Source organism: Pristis pectinata, chromosome 32, assembly GCF_009764475.1.
Source record: "Pristis pectinata isolate sPriPec2 chromosome 32, sPriPec2.1.pri, whole genome shotgun sequence".
Taxonomy (NCBI): Eukaryota; Metazoa; Chordata; class Chondrichthyes; order Rhinopristiformes; family Pristidae; genus Pristis; species Pristis pectinata.
Genome location: NC_067436.1, coordinates 3,365,292 through 3,389,281, shown reverse-complemented (window position 1 = coordinate 3,389,281; position 23,990 = coordinate 3,365,292). Strand labels below are relative to the sequence as shown.

General features: G+C 48.5%; 1 protein-coding gene across 2 annotated transcripts in view; it reads right to left on the bottom strand.

The window, feature by feature from the left end:
• Nucleotides 1-23,990, bottom strand: part of si:dkeyp-73b11.8 (BPTI/Kunitz domain-containing protein) — a 49,667-nt gene that overhangs the window by 3,700 nt on the left and 21,977 nt on the right. For both annotated transcript variants that reach the window (XM_052042427.1, XM_052042428.1), the window contains exons 4-6: nt 10,030-10,221; nt 5,816-5,989; nt 4,063-4,107 (exon numbers count right to left, since the gene is read on the bottom strand). In XM_052042427.1, coding sequence (XP_051898387.1) covers nt 4,063-4,107; nt 5,816-5,989; nt 10,030-10,221 — 411 coding nt within the window. The remainder of the gene's footprint in view (nt 1-4,062; nt 4,108-5,815; nt 5,990-10,029; nt 10,222-23,990) is intronic.

Here is a 23,990-nt window from a genome sequence, read left to right as displayed (position 1 = left end):
GGATGAAAATCAAAAAGAAGCAGAAGTTGAAAATCCGAAACAAAAACAGAATACGTCGGAAACACCCAGCAAGCCAGGCAGTATCTGCAGAAATAGGAGCAGAGCCAATGCACCAGATGAGGTGTTGGCTCATTCTGTTGCCTGGCCTGCAAGGATTTTCACCACATTGTTTTTAAGACCCTCATTTGTTGGAAAATTAAGGGTTGGTTAGTTTGTGTGTTCACTTTCCTACTCTGCAAGGAAAATGTATCAGTCTGGTAGATTACTTTGACCTTTGTATATAACAGCCTCAACACAAAGCATCTAACAATATAAGAACTAGCTGAACAGTCATGACAAAGCTGAGTGTGCAGTTAATGCTTCATGTGTTTATTGACAGATATTAATGAACTCAACATTGCCATTTTAATGTTCCTTAAAACTTCAAAATGATCAGTTACAACTGGCCACTGAAACAGCATACCAAGAGAAAAGTCATCGGCCACTGTATTTTTTTAACTAAAGTAAATCAATGTGTAAGGTCACTCCTAGCTGAAGTTCACAAAATGGAGTGTGAAACAAGACATGATTAAAAGTAGGGGACAATGAGTGACAGGTTGGATTGCCAAACGATGGTCAATGAGATGTAGTAATGTTGCATTGAAGCAACGTGTCACAGATGGAGGGGGAACCACTAAGCACCCCGTGAAGATGCAAGGTCCCCAGAAGGAAACTTCCCTGCTGCAACTGATGCAAAGAGGAAAGATTCCCTCCCCCTGTGAGATAAGGGAAGCTGTGCCAACTGTGTTCTTCATATCTGCCATCTGTCCAGTGAACTTCAGTGACTTCACGACCATCGTCTGTCGTTATTCCTGCTGTGTAACTGGTGTGCTATAATCATTGGTCATATCTTGTACATCGGTCATTCTCATCAATACAGTTAGGCTCTGAATGAGTGGTTTTAAAAATCTAATTCATTCTTGTTTTCAAATCACTCTGTGAGCATCTCCTGTGCCAGTGGTCTTCCCTAGTCCTGTGAGATATCCAGCTCCTCAGATAACCTCTGTATTCCTGAACTTAATCATTTCACCCAAAGTTCTGAAGGTCTCTCCTTAAAGTGCTGCTGCCATCTCCCCAAGTGTCATGGAGTCAGTTTTTTGGTTGATAAATGACTTGTGATGCACTTTGAGAAGTTTTTGCTACATTAAAGGTGCTATTTAAATGAAAGTTGTTTTTGTTGCAAGTCACCATGTCAATGATAAGGATGCACTGATCCCTCCCCCCGCACCCCCCCACCCCAGTTTTAGCCTAGGGACATTAAGATGACTGTTCACAGACTGCGCCCTCCCTGACCTGTGAAGCCCACAGTGCCCAGAACCCTCCTGGGTGTGGGCGCTTTGCCTCACAGTTAGACCGATTGCCCTCAACTTGCTGTCACTCACTGACCTGGAGGAGTGTGAGGTGGGGGGAGAGCTGTCTGCATTAAGCCAGGTTCCAGGGATGTGCCTGTGTGGGATCATCCACTTTGGACCATAACATTTTATTGCAGTGGTGAAAATTTGGGAAGAAGGAGGGCCAGTGATTTAGAGTGCATGTGAATTCCAAAGGTCAAATACACAGAACACTCACAAGGCAAATGGCATGTTGGCCTTATAACTGGAGGATGAGAATATAAAGGGAGAAAGTTTTCTTATCTTAATTATCTACGTTATGATATACTTGTATTGACACAGGCCATTCAACCCATCAGATCCATGCCAGCACTCACAGAAAAGCAATCCCATTAGTCGCATTCCCTAACTCCTTACATCTCTGCTCCCCTGCAGCATATTCCCTATCACACATGCCCATTAACTACCCTTTGATTCTTTTCACCATTAACATTTCGCATGTTTACAGGTAAACCACTAATCTGTAGTAGCCACTTAATCTACAAGGTCAACTGTGGAAGGTGTGGTGAGTTCCAGGAGTGCCAGGTGAAGCCAGTGTCCCAGTGCACTATTGACTGAGGGAGAAAAACAAACAGCAAGACTCAGACTGGCTCTGGCTTAATGATCATCTGAGCAGTAATGATCACCTCCCTCCTGTACGCTTTAGAGACATGGACTACTATGGACACCTCAATGCACAGGAACAGTACCACAAATGCTCAGCACGTCACCGACTCCTTCTGATACACTGGTAGGATAAGTATACCAGCGTCAGTGTGCTCTCCCAGGCCAATGTTCTTGGCTTCGAGGCTCTTATCATACGTAGTGGGCTATCGCAGCGTCTGGATGCTTGACAGCACACTCTGAAACAGGCACTCTGTCACAGCAAGAAATCTCCAGGGGGACAGAGAAAAACACTTCAAGGATGTTCTCAAAGCCTCCCAGAAGAATTGTACCACCCTCACGGGCTCATTGGGTCCCTCGCTCCAGCCTGATCAAAACGGAGCAGCATCAGGAAAGGCACCAAGTGGTTATGACAGGAGCACGTGGACGTCAAGTGCAAACACTTGGAGGAGTATTCCCCAAAAACATGCCCACCTGTCCTGTCAAACACCTCCTGCCTTACCAGTGACGTCCCACATTGGGCTCATCAGCCAGCTCAAAGCCCACAGAATTGGAATGGAAGCAAGTCACCCTTGATCCTGAGGGACTACCTCAGGAGGTCAGCTATACAAAGCCCTGGTTGGTGCGTACTGGAGTTCTGTATACAGTTCTGTGCACTGCATCTACTTACACCCTACACCCTACTTATCAGCACATCCTTCCATTCCATTTCTCTTCAAGTTAGCCCACTTCCCAGTAAATGGAAGTGTACATTTTGCTTCAGTCTTTCCATGAGATAATGAGTTACACATGCGCCCACTCTCTGGGGGAAGAAATTTCCTCAGAATTCCTTATCAGTGACTACGATCCCCAGCTTTGGTCTTCCCCATCTATCTGATCAAACTCCTTCCATCATCTCAAAGACAACTGTCAGCCTTTTCTCTTCTGCGTCCTCAAGTGAATCCTTTTTTATCATTTTAAGGGCAGCTCCTGTCACCATGAAAGACATTGATTTTCTATTGGACGTCAATAAATGCCAGTTACTGTGGTTTAGGCTCCACCCTGAGATTTGATCCTTAAGCCAGAGGAGTTTTGGTAACCCCCCCTCGCTGACCTCTTTCCCTCCACCTCTCCCTCTTCTTCCACCACAGGAGTGTGCATCTGGGACACCTCACTCACATGCACAGCCCACCGAATCGGGCACCATTCGAGTAGGAGTTCCATTGTGAGCCAGTCTGTGGAAAGATGGCACAAACCAGCCTTGTGCTCCTTGGAATATAGAGGGTGACAGGTGGTGGTGTAATGGTTAGGTTCCTGGGCTAACAACCATCTATTGATAGGAATGAGTTCAAATCCCAAGGAGGCAGCTGGGGAATTTAAAATCCTTAAATAAATCTTAAATTTGAATGAACAAGTCACAGTAACCATGGAAAACACCAACTGGTTCACCAGTGTCCTTCAAAGGGAGAAGATCTGCTGTCCTTACCCTGTGTGGCCTAACGTGACAGGACCCGCCCATGTGGCTGACTGTTAACTGCCTCCTTGGTTCGGGGGCATTTAGGGATGGATAATAAATGCTGGCCTTGCCAATGACATTCACATCCTGACAGAAGCAAATTCCAAAAGGTGTTGCGTAAATGGGCTGTGGAATGGAGTTCATGGGGTGGATACGGAGAAACTGTTGTTGTTGCCCAGAGACAGAAATTAGAAATACATCATTCAAAGTTTAACGTGAAACTCTTTCCCACAATCATCTCAACCCTTGATTCATAACTTCAGATCTGTTATTGACAGGTTTTTCATTAGCACGTGAGGTGGTTGGAGATTAGATACAAGCCACACTGATCTCACTGTGTGAGGGGACAAGCTCGATCAGCGGATGGCCCTCTCCTGTACCTCATACTTGACTCTGCATCTACGGCATCCAAAGGTTTAGAAATTTCAGGTGGGAATGTGAGTGGGTAAAAGTTGCCCCCCCCAAAGATGACAAAGGCAGGTGCAGTTGGGATTGAACCTGGAGAGGAAGAAGGCCAAGGGCAGTCAGGCATACCTTCGTCCACCTCTGATTCATCATCGGCCTCACCAGGTGCTCCTCCTGTCAAAAGGACATCAAAGCAGAAAGTTAGGGACCTGCTCACACTTTGGATTGTTGGCGCAATGGTGGCACTCAACAAAGACCGGTCGCCCAAATTGAAGGAAGCCAACTGCAAAATGGCGGCGATTCCCATGTAGGAACGGCCTTGAGTTTTGGGAGTCTGGAATTTCCAAACTCCTGATCTTCATTTCCACTGCCTGAGTCAGTGCCCAGAGCTTCAGGCTCCTGAACATTGAAGGGGCCCAGCTTCTAGTGTGGACTTTGTGGTGTTCACTGAGATCTCGACTCCCATCGATAACCATGAATAACCTGACCGTAGCCATGAGTAATGACATGCAGGCAGGACTGGAGAACCACCTCTCAAAGTGCGGGGGGTGGGTTGGAATCTAAGAGAGAGGGGGAGGTGGAAAGGAAGGGGGACGGAGGGGGCAAATAAGCCAAGGCAGCAACTTGGAAGATTCAACCAAATGGATTCAAAAGCTGGCAGCTCAACTGCCCTCCACTCTCACCCATTGACTCCTTCCACCGTCAATTATGTATCCAATTGGCTTGCTCGCCCTGGATCCCATGTGATCTAACTTTCCACACCGGCCTACCATGTGGGACCCTGTCAAAGGCCTTGCTAAAGTCGATGTAGACAACATCTACCACCTTGCCTATGTCACTCTTCTTGGTCAATCTTCAAAAAAGCAAATCCGTGAGACATGATTTCCCACACACAAAGCCAAGCTGATTATCTCTAATCAGTCCCTGCCTTTCCAAATGGAGGTAGATCCTGTCCTTCAGAATCCCCTCAGGTAACTTTCCCACCACTGATGTTAGGCTCACCGGCCTGTAGTTCCCTGGCTTGTCCTTGCAGCTCTTCTTAAATAAAAGCACAACATTAGCCCCCTCCAGTCTTCCAGTATCTCGCCCGTGGCTAATGATGATAAAAATATCTCTGCCAGGGCCCCAGCAATTTCTTCCCTTGCTTCCCACAATGTCCAAGGATACACGGTCAGGCCCTGAACTCTCCCTATCTCACTTTTAAAAGCCTCCCACTTGCCAGATATCTGCAAACACCTTCTCCCTATCAGCCTTTGCAAATTTCTGTCTAATGCCATCAACATTGGCCTTGCCCCAATTAATGACTTTAACTTGTGGACCACGTTCTTTCTTTTCCCATAACTATTTTAAAACTAATAGAACTATGGTCACTGGTCCCAAAGTGCTCGTCCACTGACACTTCAGCCACTTGCCCAGCCTCATTTCCCAACAGGAGGCCTAGTGTTGTCCCCTCTCTAGTCGGGCCATCTACATATTGCGTGAGAAAACTTTCCTGGATACACTTATCAAATTCCACCCCATTTAAGCCCTTAGCACTACGGCAGTCCCAGTCAATATTATGGAAGTTAAAACCACCTCCTATCACAACCTATTATTCTTACAGCTACCTGCGATCTCCTTACATGTTTGCTCCTCTAATTCCTGCTGACTTTTAGGGGTTCTATAGTACAATCCCATCAAAATGATCAGTCCTTCCTTATTCCTAAGTTCCACCCATATAGTGCCAGTGCATGATCCCCCAGGAATATCCTCTCAAAGTGCTGCCATGATGTTCTCCCCAATCAAAAACACAACTCCCCCTCCTCTCTTACCTCTATCGGGGCGACGTGGAACTGTGAGTTCCTTCTCACGTGACCGACTGCTCCCAGTGAGAGCGACTTACCCATCCAGCTGGCACAGAATTCGTTACACCTGCCGGATAATAAGAATCGGTTCCCATTTCCTCCGCACCCTCCGTACAAGAAGCTCTTGCACTTCTTCTTGGCGAGGTCAAAGTAAAACATCAGGTGCCGCCCCTTGCATTCCCCCTGGTCCTTTGGCAGCAGGCAAGCCTGGACTGTGGAGAGAGAACAGGAGGAAGAAGGTCACCTCTGTTGCATAGGGGCAACAGGCGATGATGCTGAGGACCACTGCTTGACAGTGGAAGGATTGAAAAGATCAGGGGAATCTGGCACAGAAGAGGAGTTGAGGACATGATCATATTGGGTGGTGGGGCAAGCTTGAGGGGCCGAGTGGCCTCCTCCTGCTCCTTTTATCCTGTTGTGTGAGTATCGTCACCGTCCCAAACAAAACAATGCCTGTTCTGGCTGCTGGCATGGAACAGACAATAATGATTGAACTCCTGAGTTTATACTGTCTGGTTTTGTCTTCCAATAAGATCGATGGACGGAGTGTCAAACCCACCAGCCGGTTAGTCTTAACCCACCAGCCTCACTGCCCTCCCTCAGAAGGCACCACCACTACTTAGGTGTTCCTGAGGTGGAGCTGGATGAGAACTTCAGGTGTAAATATCACCAACAACTTGTCCTGGTCCAGCCATGTAGATGCTGTGGCCAAGAAAGCTCACTAGTGCCTCTACTTCCTCAGAAGGCTGAGGAAATAGAGTTTGGGTCAGCAGTAAAGAAAGCGAATGCTATGTTGGTATTCATTTCAAGAGGAATAGTGTATAAAGATAAGGATGTGTTGATGGGGCTCTATGGGGCACTGGTGAGACCTCATTTGGAATACTGTGTGCAGTTTTGGGCCCCTTATCTTAGGAAGGATGTGCTGATGTTGGAGAGGGTTCAGAGAAGATTTACGAAGATGATTCCCGGAATGAAAGGGCTTACGTATGAGGAGCGTTTGTCAGCTCTTGGACTGTATTCATTGGAGTACAGAAGAATGAGAGGGGACCTCATAGAAACATTTTGAATGTTGAAAGGACTGGACAGAGTAGATGTGGCTAAGTTGTTTCCCTTGGTGGATGAGTCCAGGACAAGAGGGCACAGTCTTAGAATTAGAGGGTACCCATTTATGATTTATGGAATTTGTTGCTACATACAGCTGTGGAGGCACAATCATTGGGGGTGTTTAAGGCGGAGATTGATAGGTATCTAATTAGTCAAGGTATCAAGGGATATGGGGAAAAGGCCGGGAATTGAGGCTAGATGGTAGAATAGTTTAGATGGTGAAGTGGCGGAGCAGACTCGATGGGCCGAATGGCCTACTTCTGCTCTTTTGTCTTGTGATCTTGCGAAATTCAGCATGTCCCTGATTGCTGACCGATTTTTATGGATACACCACGGAAAGCATCCTATCCAGATACATCAGAGCTCAGCACGGCAACTGCTCTGCCCAAGACTGCAAGAAATTGCAGATAGTTATGAACACAGCCCAATCTATCACGAAAACTGGCCTTGCCCTCCCTTGTCTCTGTCTACACTTCCTGCTGCCTCAGGAAAGCAGCCAACATAATCGAGGACCCCTCCCACCCTGGTCATTGTCTCTTCTCCCCTCTCCTATTGGGCAGAAGATACAAAAGGTTGAGAACACGTACCACCAGCATTAAGGACAGCTTCTATCCCACTTCTATAAGACTCTTGAATGGACCTCTTAAATGATAAGGATAAACTCTCTATCTCTCAATCTAAATTGTCATGGCCCTTGCATTTTATTTGTCTACCTGCACTTTCTCTGTAGCTGTAACACTACATTCTGCATTCTGCTATTGCTTTTCCCTTTGTACTACCTTGACGTACTTTCTATGGAATGATCTGTCTGGATAGCATGCAAACAAAAGCCTGTCACTGTGTCTCGGTACGTGTGACAATAATAAACCAGTTACCAATTACTTGCGCCACTCAGTCTTCCAACCCCACCAATAACCTTCCCTTTTGTTCTCTCAGCCCCTTCTCCACTTCTGCAGCTTAAATCTGCTTATCTGAGACATTAGTTCTCTCTCCACAGATGCTGCTGAGTAGTGCCAGTGTTTTAGTGGCTTATTTCAGTTTTCTGGTATTTGCATTATTTTGCTTTAGGGTCTGAATGGTGTTGTTCAACATTAATTCCTCCCCTTTAACCTGTTCACAGGAGACACCAGGGACTGCAGACACTGGAATCTGGAGCAACAAACAATCTGCTGGAGGAACTCAGCGGGTCGAGCAGCGTCTGTGGGGGGGGGGGGGGGGGGGGGGGGAGGAATTGTTGATGTTTCGGGTCCTGACGCAGGGTCTGGACTTGAAACATCAACAATTCCTTTGTGCTCGACCCGCTGAGTTCCTCCAGCAGATTGTTCGCCACTCTTGTTCACACTTGAGTTTCCAGGCTCTTTCCTCTGGCTGGTGAATCTAGAACTATGAGCCCTAGTCTCAGGATTGCCTGTTAGGACTGAGAACAGGAGAAGCATCTTTGTTTAAGAGTCATGAATGTGTTGGAGAACGAGGTAGAGTTCAGCCACGAGTCTGATGTGGCTGATCCTTGCTCCTATTCCTGATGCTTTAAGAATCATCCACCAGTTCACACATCGAGGTTCCAGCTCAGACACCCCTCACAGTGTCAGCACTGTTCAATGCAAAGGTTAGATCCTACTCAGAAGTTATGAAGAGCAGGGAGATAGGAGAGATGCACATCATCAGCAATTGACTGCGGTACCTGTGCTGTGACCTCCACCACCTCCCCCCGCTGCTGTGCCTGAAGTTGCAAGCTGTTGCCACTAGATGGAGGTCTTTCTCATATCATTACATTACAGAAGGAGGCCAATCGGCCCATTGAGTCTTTGCCAGCTCTCACAGCATTTCCATCAGTCCCATTCCTCTCGCTTATCTCCTGTAGTCTGTACTTTCTTGTGTGCCCATTATCTTCACCCTGACTTCTCCTGGCACCTACTACAATTTCTAGCAGCCAATTAACCTATCCCCACCCTCATGTCTTTGGGACGTGGGAGGAAACCAGAGCACCCGGGGGAAACCCACGTGGCACAGGGAGAACGTGCAAACTCCACACAGACAGCAAGGTCAGGATTGAACCTGGGATCTCTGGTGCTAAGAGGCAGCTACACTGCCTGCTCTACCACAGTGCCACCTCTGAGCCCTGGTCAGTGATGTTTCACCCAGAGCAGCACTGCTGCATCCAGGGCACATTGCTGGGCCAGTGCCAAGGTTATTTTTTGAAGGATTCCTTGCCTGGGCTGGACGCCCAGTGCTGGCTGTCGACTGAAGTATGACAGACGTATAGCACCTTTACTGCCCAAAACCCACACCGCTCTTCACCGGAGCATCAAACAATTTCTGGGGATATGAACAAGGTGCAGGAGGATCTCAGTGGGTCAGGTAGCACCTGTGGAGATCTCCCCTCTATCTTTCAATCCAGATGAAGGGTCTCGACCCGAAACGTCGACTGTCCATTTCCCTCCACAGATGCTGCCTGACCCGCTGAGTTCTCCAGCAGATTGTTTGTTGCTTCAGATTCCAGCGTCTGCCGTCTCTTGTGTCTGCAAAATCTGGGGATATTCCCTCTTGCAGTGGAGTTCACTCCCTAAACCTCCCTGCCTCCCAACTTCTTTCTAAGTTGCTGCTACAAACCTAGCTCTGTTGCCAAGCTCTCTCCGGACGGAATATCCGCAGCAACTTAGAGAGTGGTTGAAAGGCAAAGAGGTTCAGGGAGTGAAGTCCACCGCTTGGTGAAACATCACTGACCAGTCCGATAAAGGCACCAAAGATGGGGTGAACACCACAGGGAAGCACGGCACACCAGGATTAACCCCTTGGGTCCCTCTACCAATGACCTTAACCCTTGTCCTCTCGTTATTCTCTCTCCGCCAATTGAAATGTTCTCCTTTTTTCATGGTTGTCGGTGACGCTTAGGAGACTGGAATATTTAGTGGAGGGTGAGCAGTTACAGTGGCCCACACTTCAGGCTGCCCTCATCCCTGGGCTTATCTCCTGCCCTGACACCCTCATACCCCTGGTTAAAGTCAACATTCCACAACTTTCAGGTTGACCCCTGGGCACTGTACAGAACTGTACAAAGGTAGTTTCTGCCAATCCTAGTGAGCTCCCACCAATGGATTGGGTCTGACACACCAGACAGTCAGTTGAATATAACCGAGGCTTTACATACCACCCTCTGGATAGATCTCATCTGCATGGTCCGAGCAGTTCCTCATGCAGGACTTGTCAGTGGCAAAGCGATTTGCATTTCCTCCTGCTCCTCTGTACGCAAAAATATTACAGCGGTCCGTATTTATGTTGTAATAAAAATTCACGGAAGGATTATCTCCCATCTGACCTTCATCCACTGGCAGGTTGCAAGCTGTAAGAGCAGGTAAAGAAACAGGTTATTGCACGAGGGGAGACACCAGAGACAGCAGATGCTGGAGTCTGGAGCAATGAACTCAACGGGTCATGCAGCATCTGTGTGGGGGGGGGGGCGGGGGTGAGGGGTGTTGGGGGGGTGGGGGGGAGACAGGGACTGTCAATGCTTTGGACCGTGACACTGCATCAGCACTGAGAGTGGAGAGGGGAGATGGCCGGTAGAAAGGGGAGAGGGGAAGGGGTGAGATGGGGCCAGTAGGTGATTGGTGGACTGAGGAGGGGTGAGGGATGAAGGGGAGACGGAGCCAGGTGCTGATGGAATCTATTAGGTAAGGAAGGTGAAAATGGGAACCGTTAGGGGAGAGGTAGGTAGGTGGGACCAGCTGGGGAAGGGGAACTGGTGGGTGAAATGTCTGGGCAGGAGGAACCAGGACGGGTAGGTAGGTGGATGAAAATTGGCCATGGGGAGTTGGAGGGGAATAGAAAAAGAACGAAAATGGGAGGATTGGAAGCGGGTTGGGTGGTGGAGAGGGATGGGGCTGGGGCTGGGGCTGGGGGGGGGGGCGGGGGAGGTGGGGAACACAGGAGGTAAGGGTTACCTGAAATTGGAAAATTCAGTGTTCAGCCCATTGGGTGTAGATTACCCAGGCAGCTTGTCCTTACTTCGAAATCAGCCTTCTCCCAAATCAGGGCCTTAGTTTCAGGACTACCCTTTTACTGCTCCATAGCAACATTACAACTTATAGAGGTATGGTCACTGTCTCCAAAGGTCTCTCCCAATGACACTTTGACCATTTGTCCCACTGCAACCCCCAGGATTAGGTTCAGAGCTAGCCTTTCTCTAGTAGGACAATGTACTGGCTAATAAAGTCCTCCTGCTGACAAGACGTAGGTGAGGTCTTCAAAACTCCGCCCCCTCCAAGCCTTTCACACTGAGGTGATCCCAGTCAATATTGGGGTGCTTGTAATCCTTGGTTACTGTTACTATTGTTTTTACATTTCCTGTGATTTCCCTCCACACCTGCTCCTCCACACTCGCTCACCGTTTGGAATCAAAGTGACCGACACGCTTTGGGTTGCTGCATTGTCCTGCTGCCCAGTTTAAGTTCTTACCCCACAGAATCATACACTCGTACAGCATGGAAACAGGCCATTCGGCCCAGCTTGGCCATGCCAACCAGTGGACACCCTTCCATATTATCACCATCTCCCAGCACTTGGTCTACAGCCCTCAGGTGCTCATCTGGACACTTCTTAAATGCTGTCAGCGACCCAGCTTCCACCAATCTCTCAGGTTGTGCATTCAAGGTGCTCGCCACTCTCGGGGTGAAAGGTCCCCCTCAGATCTCCTCTAAATCTGCCCCCTCACTTAGACCTACGTTCTCTAGTGCTACCTACCTCTGATATGAGGTACGAGGTAATACCTCACACGGAACCAACCAGACAAGCTCCAACTATTATTGCAAATTCAAGCAACAACAGCTATGAATCAAGGACCAAAGTAATGCCCCAAACACCTGTGTTGACGCCAAGTGATGCTCACACAATAGGGTCAGTCTTTAACCTTTGCCCGAGGACAGCGGTAGTAGGAACAGCGCAGGCCCAATGAGACAGACTCGGTTCGTGGGTAAAACCACAAACTGAAGTCTATCCCAGTGCAGGTTCTTCTTGTTCTTTTATAATCACCCTGGGATTCTTTGCAAAATTGTTACAATGTGAATATCGACTCACTGGTCCCCTAAAAAGAAATAGTCTAAAGATTATAAGGACACAATCCAGGTTGATTCAGAGCTGCATTTTTCTGTAAAAGACCAGCCCTCAAATAAAACAAGTCATTAACATTTATGTAATCTCTCTTTCTCTCTCTGTTTTTATCTCAGCCCCTCTCTCCTGTTCCTCTCTCACTCTTTTTCACTTTGAGACCAATGTTGTCATCTTGTGTTGCTGCTTCCTTACACCCAAACGATTTACCTCGTCACTCTACAGCCACTGTCTGGAGTTAAGGCTGGAACAAGGGCTCACTGAGGCTCCAGTGTGACCTCTCACCTCCCATTGGGTCACAGGACATAGAGCACGTTCACTCCTCAGTTTCCTCTCTTTGGATCTGGTGATTCCAAGAATGGGTCCCGTGCTCCATTCTGTGACAGGATTCTCCCCATCGTTGCTCCACACTTGGAAAGGACACTAATGTCCACATATTTCTCAGGCAGGAGGTAAATCAACCTGTTAACTCCGGATTCAGTTGCTTTTGAAATCCTTTTTAATTTTATCCAGCTACTGAGGGCGGATTTATCCAGTGGGTCACGGTGGGTGTAAGGCTTCAGGCAGCTTTCCCCCTAATCCCTTGGTGATGCCTTGGGGCAGCATCAGCTCTGGACGTGAAGTACAGGAGGGGGGTCGGTGGGAAGCCCCTAGAAACTGGCACCAGGACCGCCTTTAGCGACTAACCCACAGGGATGACACACCATCCCTGTGCTTCTGCTTCTGCTTCTCGGAATGGTGGCTATGTCCAGCTAGCACAGTCAGGTTGGCCACTGGCTGTCTGTATCATAAGGAGGGTGTCCATCAAAGCTGGCCTGCACCTTGTAAAGTGGAAGCACACTGCAACCAGGGCATTCAGTGGTAAGTGTGAAGCTGAGACGGTTGCACTGAAGGATGCCACAGGACAGTGGGGTGGGGAGGGAAGAGCTATGGGTGGTGCACCAGAGATCTTGGGGGAGAGGGTGGAGAGCAGGAGAGGTGTCCTGCAGGTGAGGGTGCTGGGGGCAAGAAGGGCCTCTAAATAAAGGGTACAAAGACAATGGAAGCAGAACGCCAGGACACCAATACCAGACACTTAGCCGAGGACCTGGATGCCACATTGTAAGTAGTCCAATGGCCAAGGTCAGTGAATGTAGGGGTAAATGCTGTACTCTGCCTACAGTCCCAACCTCACTGCATGAGCACATTGCTATGAAGGACACATTACACAACACTCACTGACGCTCCTCACTTTCCATGAATGGACAAGTGGGTGCACAACCAGCAGGACCTATCCAGGGCAGCGGCCGTGTCCCCAGGAGGAAGAAGTACTGGGCTTTACTGCATGCTTGTTCCCCTGAAACTATGGAGGTGACCACTGGAGATCATAAGTACAAGCAATTAACTTTTCTCCTCCGTGTGTCCCTCTGAATTTTACCCCCTCCACACACAACTGATGTTACTTTGAGCTGGTCTAGACAGTATTAGCTTTAGTTCAGGAATATGGGTTTGTTTCTGGACTGTTGTCCAGTCTGGACCATCACGTGGATTCCATTCCTCTGGGAAGTGTCGCACCCAGTTACACGGCACAGGTGCCTCCTTCCAGTATCCAGGGTGTCCTCAGACTCTCCCCTCCACTGGTGGATGCTCCGGTTTTGCCGGTCCTCTACACTCGTGCTCCTCCATTTTGTCCATAAATTTACACAAGTGTGTGGCCATATACAGCACCGACCTGATTGATAAGTTCGCTGCTGACACCACAGTTATCGGCCAGATCAACAACAATGATGAGACAGAGTACAGGAAAGAGGTGGCAAACCTTGTGTCATGGTGTCAGAACAACAACCTGACCCTTAATGTCAGCAGGATGAAGGAGCTGGTTGTTGCCTGAAGGGGGGTGGGGTTGTGGGAGAAAGGGGGGTGAACATGACTATCAACGAGATGGTGGACAGCTTCAAGTTCCCAGGTATCCGTGTCACCAGAAACCTCTCCTGGTCCCTCCATATTGATGCAGTGGTCAAAAAAGCATGTCAACGTTCTTAGGAGTCTGAGAAGATTTGGCTTGTCCACACGGATTCTCCTGAACTTCTACAGACGCGCTATGGAAAGTATCCTGACGGGTTGCATCTCAGCCTGGGACGGCAACTGCTCTGCTCTGGACTGACGGAACCTGCAGTGAGTGGTAAACACTGCCCAGTCCGTCACAGGCTCGTCACTTCCTTCCACTCAGTCCATCTTCATGGTGCAATGCTTCAGGAAAGCTAACGGCATCGTCACGGATACCTGCCACCCTGGTCGTTCCCTTTCCTCTCTTCTACCTTCTGGGAGAAGATACAGGAGTTTGAAAGCCCCGACATCCAGACTTAAGAACAGCTTCTTCCCCACTGCTGTCAGACTCCTGAACCAATTACCTCTCTCACATCCCCTTCCCGTGGGGCTGCCACATTCTCCAACTCTCTCGGTTATTCCATTATTGTCCACTTAGCATACCTCTGCTGCGGCTTCAGATTGCACTACTCTGCTGATTTGTGCACGTTGTTGTATTGATTATTACCATGTGTGCTGTTTACTCTGTGAGCTTCATGTGGACAAGGAATTCCATTGCACCTGGGTGTATATGATAATAAACTAATGTAATCTATGTTTCAATTTTCGTCTCGGTGAATGCATCAAACTTCTTTCAGTCCAGTTTCTGTTCTTTTGCTTCTGTTGTTGAGCAGCATTGACTCCCTTCCTTTTCCAGGACGGATCTGGAGCCGTGCTGTGCTGCACTGACCTGTGATTGGTCAGTGTTTTCCTCTGCCAACTGTTTCCTCCTGTGCTCTGCCTGTACCCACGGCTGACACTACAGTCACCTCCACCTTCCCAGTCAAAGCTTCTGCGTATTTGAACCACAAAACAGAAGGTCCACTCGCCTTTCCCCCATCCCCTTAAGTCTGCAGTCACCGGTTCTATTTGTGAGAAGTGGAACACAATCAGCAACCATTTTCTCATTTCTTGCTTCAGGTTCTGGAATCCTGTGACTCCCTCTCATCTCCTGGCAGGTGCCACATCTTTCAAAGTTCACATTGGGATTTTTTCCTTTGTTCTCATTTTTTCCCAGTCAGGTTTATGTTGGTTTGTACAGAGATCATGACCATTCTTCACACACACACACACACACACACACACACACACACACACACACACACACACACACACACACACACACACACACACCACATACACACACACACACACACACATAGACACACACACGATACACACACACGATACACACGACACACACATGACACACACAGCACATGCACATGATACACACACAGAGCATGCACATGACACACACAGCCGACACACACACATGACACACCACACACACACAACGCGCATACACACCATATACACAGATTACACACACCACATAGACCACACACCACACACACACATATGAGACACACCACACACACACACCACACACACACACAATCAACATTCGCCAGTTCCTCCAGCAGCTTGTTGCTGCAGATTCCTGCCGTCTCTCGCGTCTCCAACACGAGCTGGAGTTGATTTCCCGTTAATGTAAACGTCACAACTTTGTACAAGTCAATGGTTTGTTGCTCTCTCGACACTGTGCACCACGTTAGGTCTTGTCTGTTCTCCAGTTTGGTCATTTACAGTCCAGACTAAGTCTGTGCTCAGCAACCTGTTTGTGCTTCTCTCTCAGACCGCGGGCCCAGCAGTGACACCATGTCATAGTATCATAAAATCATACAGCATAGAAAAAGGCCGTTTGGCCCGTCATATCCATGTCCACCAGAGAAACTCACGATTTCTCCTCATCCAAAATATAGTGCATTTTTTACATTACAATGACCATAAAATTATATCCTTGCATTTAATAATACAGTTCTTTGTGTATCTTACAATGTATAATGTACTTCAGTGGGGTAGCATTGAGTAGAATCATAGTCATAGTTATACAGCACAGAAACAGTCCCTTCAGCCCAATGCTGACCAAGGTGCTGACCTGAGCAAGTCCCATTTGCCTGCATTTGGCCTGAATCCCTCTAAACCTTTCCCATCCATGTACCTGTCCAAATATCTTTTAAACATTGTGATTGTATCTGCCTCTACCACTTCCTCTGGCAGCTCGTTCCATACACCCACCACCCTCTGCGTGGAAGAGTTGCCAATTGAGTATCCTTTAACCCTTTCCCCTCTCACCCTAAACCTATGCCCTCTAGTTTTAAATTTTTTTAAAATTTTATTTACAGCGCGGTAACAGGCCCTTCCGGCCCAACGAGTCCGCGCCACCCATTTTAAACCCCCAAATTAACCTACCCGTACGTCTTTGGAATGTGGGAGGAAACCGGAGCACCCGGAGGAAACCCACGCAGACACGGGAGGACGTACAAACTCCCTACAGACAGCGACGGGAATCAAACCCCGATCGCTGGCGCTGTAATAGCGTCGCGCTAACCGCCATGCTACTGTGCCATTATAGACTCCCCTATCCTGGGAAAAAGACTGTGTCTACCTACCCTATCTTTGCCCCTCATGATTTTATAAATCTCCATCAGGTCACCTCTCATCCCAGGGAAAACAGTCCCAGCCTATCCAGCCTTTCGGGGAGCACACACAGATAACTAATTGACAGCTTTCTGTCATATCACTTGTTTTCATCCCTAAATTAAGTTTAAAATGGTTCATGGTGGTGTGACTGCTCTCCGAGGGAGGGTGTGGGATGCGTGGTGACAGCTACCCACAGAGTGTTCCCGCACCGATGGTTGGGTGTTTAATTTCATCAAAAGGTCTCACAGATTTTATATCATTTTTTGTATTGTTTCACTTTTAATGAGCATATCGATTCAAGTATGACTCTATCTTTTACAAACGCACTTTGTATCGCAGGTTTAATAACTGTAAGTTGTTACATGTTGAAAGCATTTCATTGGGTGGTTGTGCACCGATGGTTGGGAGTTTAATCTAATCTTTGTTTGATGATCATAAAATCACCCCCACCAAAAGCATTTTAACGTTCTATTACAGCCTCTCCCTTTCTTGTCACTGTAACCTCTTCGGACATTTTGTGTACAGCTGCTGACTGTGTCTTCAGCTGCCACGTCTCAATGGTCGGGATCTCCTTCTGAAACTTCCCACCTCTCTTAGAATCCGTCCACAACACCCACCTCCATCCTAAACATTCCCTGTCTGCAACTTGGCTTTATTTGTTCCTTGCTAAAGTCCAGGAATGCTTTTTTATTTTAAGACTGCTATATAAATGCACGTTGTTGCAAATTTACACACCCAGTTATTTTGGCCTAGTCTTGTTGTTTTGACTTTGCTCTTTAGAACATAGAACATAGAAAACCTACAGCACAGCTCAGGCCCTTCGGCCCACAAAGCTGTGCCGAACATGTCCCTACCTTAAAAATTACTAGGCTTACCCATAGCCCTCTATTTTTCCAAGCTCCATGTACCTATCCAAAAGTCTCTTAAAAGACCCTATCGTATCCACTTCCAGCACCGTTGCTGGCAGCTCATTCCACACACTCACCACTCTCTGAGTAAAAAACTTATGCCCGACATCTCCTCTGTACCTATTCCCCAGCACCTTAAACCTGTGTCCTCTTGTGGCAGCCATTTCAGCCCTGGGAAAAAGCCTCTGACTATCTACATGATCAATACCTCTCATCATCTTATACACCTCTATCAGGTTCCCCCTCATCCTCCGTCGCTCCAAGGAGAAATGGCCAAGTTCCCTCAACCTGTTTTCATAAGGCATGCTCCCCAATCCAGGCAGCATCCTTGTAAATCTCTGCATCCTTTCTATGGCTTCCACATCCTTCCTGTAGTGAGGTGACCAGAACAGAGCACAGTACTCCAAGTGGGGTCTGACCAGGGTCCTATAAAGCTGCAACATTACCTCTCGGTTCCTAAATTCAATTCCCTGATTGATGAAGGACAATACACCATATGCCTTCTTAACCACAGAGTCAACCTGCGCAGCCGCTTTGAGCATCCTATGAACTCAGACCCCAAGATCCCTCTGATCCTCCACACTGCCAAGAGTCCTACCATTAATACTATACTCTGTCATCATATTTGACTTACCAAAATGAACCACTTCACACTTATCTGGGTTGAACTCCATCTGCCATTTTGACCGATGAGAGTGTGTTATCAGTCTGAGAGGGTCTTCACACAGTGAGGAGCGTTGGGGACTCGGAGACGACCCACCCCCCACCAACAGGCCTTGACGGGATGCGGCTGGGGGCGGAGCTTTGCCTGCTATCTCTCACTGATTGTAATAGTTAACATTTAGTCATCTTAAAACTATTAAAGTTGAAGTAAATGATTTTTAAAAATTGTTTCTTTAAATAATAAGGTTAATTAAAACACATATAAACACTTAGAAATAAACAGAAACACCAAACTAAAGCAAATGTTTGTTTTAAAGAAGACTTCCGATTCCCCTGCACTTCACAGGCCTAAGATCTCCATTGAACTGACAAGGGTCTCAGATCCTGCACCAGCTCCATTCAGTGTGGGAGTTGATGAGGATTCCTGGAATAATGCCGGATAATACCAGTAAGATTGGGCCCTGCTTCGGGATTAGTGGTGGAATGGGATTCATAGCATGTGCCTGTGAATCTGGGACTGAGCTCAGTCTGCGCGACTGCTTGCTCTCGGGAGTCAGTCGTCCCCCATCAGTGTGCTACTGCCGTGTTCCGCTGCATCTGCACCGCTCACCGTGCTCCCTGACTGGACGTCAGCAGCACTCCCGCACCTACAGCTGTCCGCCTCAGCAATGGCAGCACCGGGCAAAGCCTGAGGTCATTCACCCTGGTACCACCGTCTGACTGCAGTCAATCACAGGTGACCTCCACCAGTCTAACCTCTCCAATCCCCTTCCAGTAAAAGAATGTAGGAAACACCTCACACCTGCTCCACCGTTCAATAAAATTATGGCTGATGTTTTACCTTGACGTGACATATTCCTTGATACTCTAAACCCTGTCAATCTCTGTCTTGAATATACTCATCAGCTGAGGCTCTCTAGCCTCTCAGGCACAGAATTCCAAAGATTCATCATCCTTGGGGTGAAGAAACTGCCTTCAATACGGCCGACCCCTTACTTAGAGTCACAGAGTAATACAGCATGGAAGCTGGCCCTGCTCCTCCATGCTGACCAAGGTGCTCCCACTAATCTGCATTCGGCCCCTATCGCTCTGAACCTTTCCTGCCCATGTACTTATCCAAATGTCTTTTAAGTGTCGTCATTGTACCCGCCTCAACCACTTCCTCTGGCAGCTTGTTCCGTACACTCACCACCCTCTGCAAGAAGAAGTTGTCCCTCGAGTCCCTTCTAATTCTTTCCCCTCTCACCTTAAACCTATGCCCTCTATTTTTTGGTTCCCACGGAAAGCATCTGGCCTGGATGATGTCCCCGGCTGTGTCCATAGATCCTGCGCAGATCAGCTGGTGGGGGTATTTGCAGACATATTTAACCTCTCCCTACTTCAATCTGAGGTTCCCACCTGCTTTAAGACCACTATCATCCCAGTACCTAAGAAAAGTAGGGTAACGTGCCTTAATGACTACCAGTCAGTGGCTCTGACATGCACCATCATGAAGTGCTTTGAGATGCTGGTCATGGCTCACATCAACTCCAGCCTCCCAGACACCCTCAACCCACTGCAATTCGCCTACTGTTGAAACGGGTCTACAGTGGACGCCATCTCCCTGGACCTGCACTCACCTCTGGATCATCTGGACAGTAAAGACACCTATGTTAGACTATTGTTTATTGACTACAGCTCTGCCTTCAATACTATTATTACAAGCAAACTCACCTCCAGACTCCGAGACCTGGGACTCAACACTTCCCTCTTGACTTTCGTTGACTTTCTGACCAACAGACTGCAATCAGTGAGGATAGGCAGCAACACATCCGCCACGATTATCCTCAACACTGGTGCCCCACAAGGCTGCGCCCTCAGCCCTCTACTCTACTCCCTATACACTCACGACTGTGTGGCCAGATTCTACTCTAACTCCATCTACAAGTTTGCCGATGATACCACCGTTGTAGGCCGTATCTCAAACAGCGATGAGTCAGAGTACAGGAAGGAGATAGAGAGCTTAGTGACATGGTGTCATGACAACAACCTTTCCCTCAATATCAGCAAAACAAAAGAGCTGGTCATTGACTTCAGGAAGGGGGGCAGTGTACATGGTCCTGTTCACATCAACAGTGCCAAGGTCAAGAGGGTTGAGACCTTCAAGTTCCTGGGAGTGAACATCACCCAACAGCCTGTCCTGGCCCAACCACGTAGACGCCACAGCCAAGAAAGCTTATTGGTGCCTTTATTTCCTCAGGAGGTTAAAGAAATTCGGCATGTCCCCTTTGACTCTCATCAATTTTTATCAATGCACCATAGAAAGCATCCTCTCTGGATGCATTACGGCTTGGTATGGCAACTGCTCTGTCTGAAAATGCAAGAAAAAGAAACCGCAGAGAGTAGTGAACACAGCTCAGCACATCACGGAAACCAGCCTCCCCTCCCTGGACTCTGTCTACACTTCTCACTGCCTCAGGAAAGCAGCCAACATAATCAAAGACCCCACCCACCCCAGACATTCTCTCTTCTCCCCTCTCCATTAAGGCAAAAGATACAAAATCCTGAAAGCACGTACCACCAGGCTCAAGGGCAGCTTCTATCCTGCTATTGAATGGTCCCCTAGTACGATTTATCTCCTTATGGCCTTGCACCTTATTGTCTGCCTGCACTGCACTTTTTCTGTAACTGTAACACTTTATTCTGCATTCTGTTATTGTTTTCCCTTGTACTACCTCGATGCACTGATGTGATGAAATGATCTGTATGGATGGCATGCAAAACAAAGTTTTTCACTGCACCTCGGTACATGTGACAATAATAAACCAACTTACTCTTTCCCTGGGAAAAAGTGTGCACATTCACCCTATCTATGCCCCTCATGATTTTATACATCTCTTTAAGGTCACTCGTCAGACTCCTATGCTCCAAGGAATAAAGACCCAGCCTGCCCAATCTCTCCCTATAACTCAGGCCCTCAAGTCCCAGTAACATCCTCCTAAACATTCTTTGCACTTTTTCCAGCTTAATGATGACTTTCCTTTTACAGGGTGATCATAACTATGTACAGTACTCCAAGTGTGGGCCTCATTAACTTAGAGTCTTATATTTAGACCTGTACTTATAGTCATAGACCATGGAATCTGGCCCTTTGGCCCATTGAGACCATGCTGACCGTCAACTATCCATGAACCACCCATTAGGGAGGGTAACCTTTGGTTTAAGACCTCAACCTATCTCATCAGACCACATCTGGGTCCAGGGACAGGAAGTGTTTCCAAGCACCAACCATTTTTCGGGCATGTGCAACGTTCTCACTTTCTGTTGGCCTCGTTCCCAGGGCCAGGCACACAAACAAGGAGAGAAATGTCTCCCTCGTGATCCAGCAAAATGTCTCCCCCGTGATCACATCTCTGCAGCCGGTGACACCCCTGCGCATTACGTGAAGAAAGAGCTGGTGCAGGAAACAGCAGCAATAAAGCAATAAAGAAAGCCATTTGCAGCAATAGTAGCATTCTCATGCTGATTATCAGTAACCCCTGAGTGGACGTGAGTGAAAGCACAGCAGGTTTGAAGGTCATTTGGAATTCTGATACCCTCAGCCCCTCAGAATCTTCTGGAAGGGCTGCCCCACCTCTTGGTGGTCATTATTATTTGTGGCCTGACTTAATACACAGAACGAAAAAGGCTGAGAGCGTTTAAAGGCCGATCTGACAGGCCACAACTCGGCAGCCACCGGCTCCCCCCTGAATCCCCCTCCATTTCACCAACAAAAACAAAAAAACGCAGCTGCTGCAAACCTGAAGCAAAAACAGAAAATGCTGGAAACACTCAGCAGGTCAGGCAGCGTCTGTAGAAGAAGAAATGTTAACTCTTTCCAGCATTTTCAGCTTCTGTTTCACAATTCTCCCAAACCGAGCTTCTATCTTCTGTGCCCCTTGACTCCCTCCTGCCACTGATGGCTGATCTCTAGTTGCCACCCATTGGTTAGGCGGCCCACAAAACTTCCAGTGATGTCACACTGTGAGGTGTGGAGGGGGGAGTCAGGACCGAGGGGAACCCCCCCCCCCCTCACACTGACATACAGTTGGCGATTACCCAACGCTGATTGGCCACTTCCTCTCTGATATATCAGGGACCCAGCAGTCCGTTCCATTACCTTCCCTCCATTGTAGCATATCACAGTTCAGGAGGAGACCATTCAGCTTCTCGGCTCTGTGCTAGCTCTTCCAAACAGCATTCCAGTTAAGCCCACTCGATCTCCCTACAATTTATTCCCTGTTCCAGTATTCATCCAAATCCCTTTCAAAGCCCATTATTGAACCAGTGTCCATGTGGCAGTCCTTTATGATCCCAAAGTCTTTCCCTAATGATTCCAACTCACTGCTTTATCGAGTGAAAACCCTTCTGAACCAGACTTCATCATCACAATCCATTGGAGCTGTATCCGGGCAGAAGGGTTTCCCCTGGGAGTGGGAGCTCGTGATGGAGGTGACTGCCAGGGGTGGGAATATCCGTGAGTCTGCTGCCCCAGAATCGGATATTCAGTGCGGGAAGGTGTCGGGTCACTTTCCAGCAGTTGGGATGGGTCGGGGGGGGGGGGGGGGGGGGGGGGGGGAGTGGAAGATTGTTTGGTGGGGCAAAGGGCGTGGCTGGGTTTCCCTTCGGTCCCTCCACCGACACTGCTCCATAATGAGATGAGAGGTGAGATGAGATTTCTTTTCTAGTCACATGTACATTGAACCACACAGTGAAAGGCATCTTTTGCGTAGAGTGTTCTGGGGGCAGCCCGCAAGTGTCGCCCCGTTTCTGGCGCCAACATAGCACGCCCACGACTTCCTAACCCATTCATCTTTGGAATGTGGGAGGAAACCGGAGCACCCGGAGGAAACCCACGCAGACACGGGGAGAACGTACAAACTCCTTACAGACAGCGGCCAGAATTGAACCCTGGTCGCTGGTGCTGTAAAAGCATCACACTAACCGCTACACTACCGTGCCTGCCCATAATCGTGTGTTGCTGAACACATCGAGCTCCCGGTGCTTCACTTTCACCCGGCATGATGTTTGGGTGAAGCTCCTTCCCTCCCTTGCCCTGCTCGTTGCCACAGACCACTCTGACTTCCCGTCCTTCTCCCTTTGCTCCCTCTCCACCCCAGTGCCACTGTGGGCCCCTGGGAACACCAAGCTCCTTCAACACCACGCCAGCTGACATTACCAGGTGCCCACAGGTGCCGGGGGCCGTGGGGGTGAACAAGGGGGCGTAGTGGAAGTGCTGGCAGTGCCCAATGTGGCTGCCATTCCCAACAAGGAAAGGCCTGTGGCCAACATTCCCAGCCAATGCCAGTCTCCTCGGCCAGGGCGAATGAAGGAAATTCACGTTTGCCACTGGGTGGGAATTCTGACAGATCAGCACCGTCGGGAAAGGGGTTGAGGAAAATCTCGGCAGCTCCTGCAGGACGTGCCTCCATTCTCCCACAAACCCACCCCCCCCCACCCCCCCCCCCAGCCACTGGGATGTGACGTGATCTTCCTGTGCTAAATAGCTGATTCTGGGACAAGAGACCCATACGTCTCCCTGTCCCACCTACACAGGAGGGAACCCCTCGCAGTGACCTCCTCCCCAAATTCCCACTCTGCCCAGATACAGCTCCAATGGATTGTGAAACCCCCAAAAATTCCAAATGATTTCCATAATTTGCTTTGTTTTTTGTTCTAGCTGCCTGTCCAATGATGTACATGTTGCCAGGCAGCATCCGTGGAGAAAAGCAGGCGGTCAACGTTTCGGGTTAGGACCCTTCTTCAGAACTGAATATAGGGAAAGGGGAAGCCCAATACGCTGCCTGACCTGCTGAGTTCCTCCAGCATCATCGTGGTTTTCATCTAGATTCCAGCATCTGCAGTC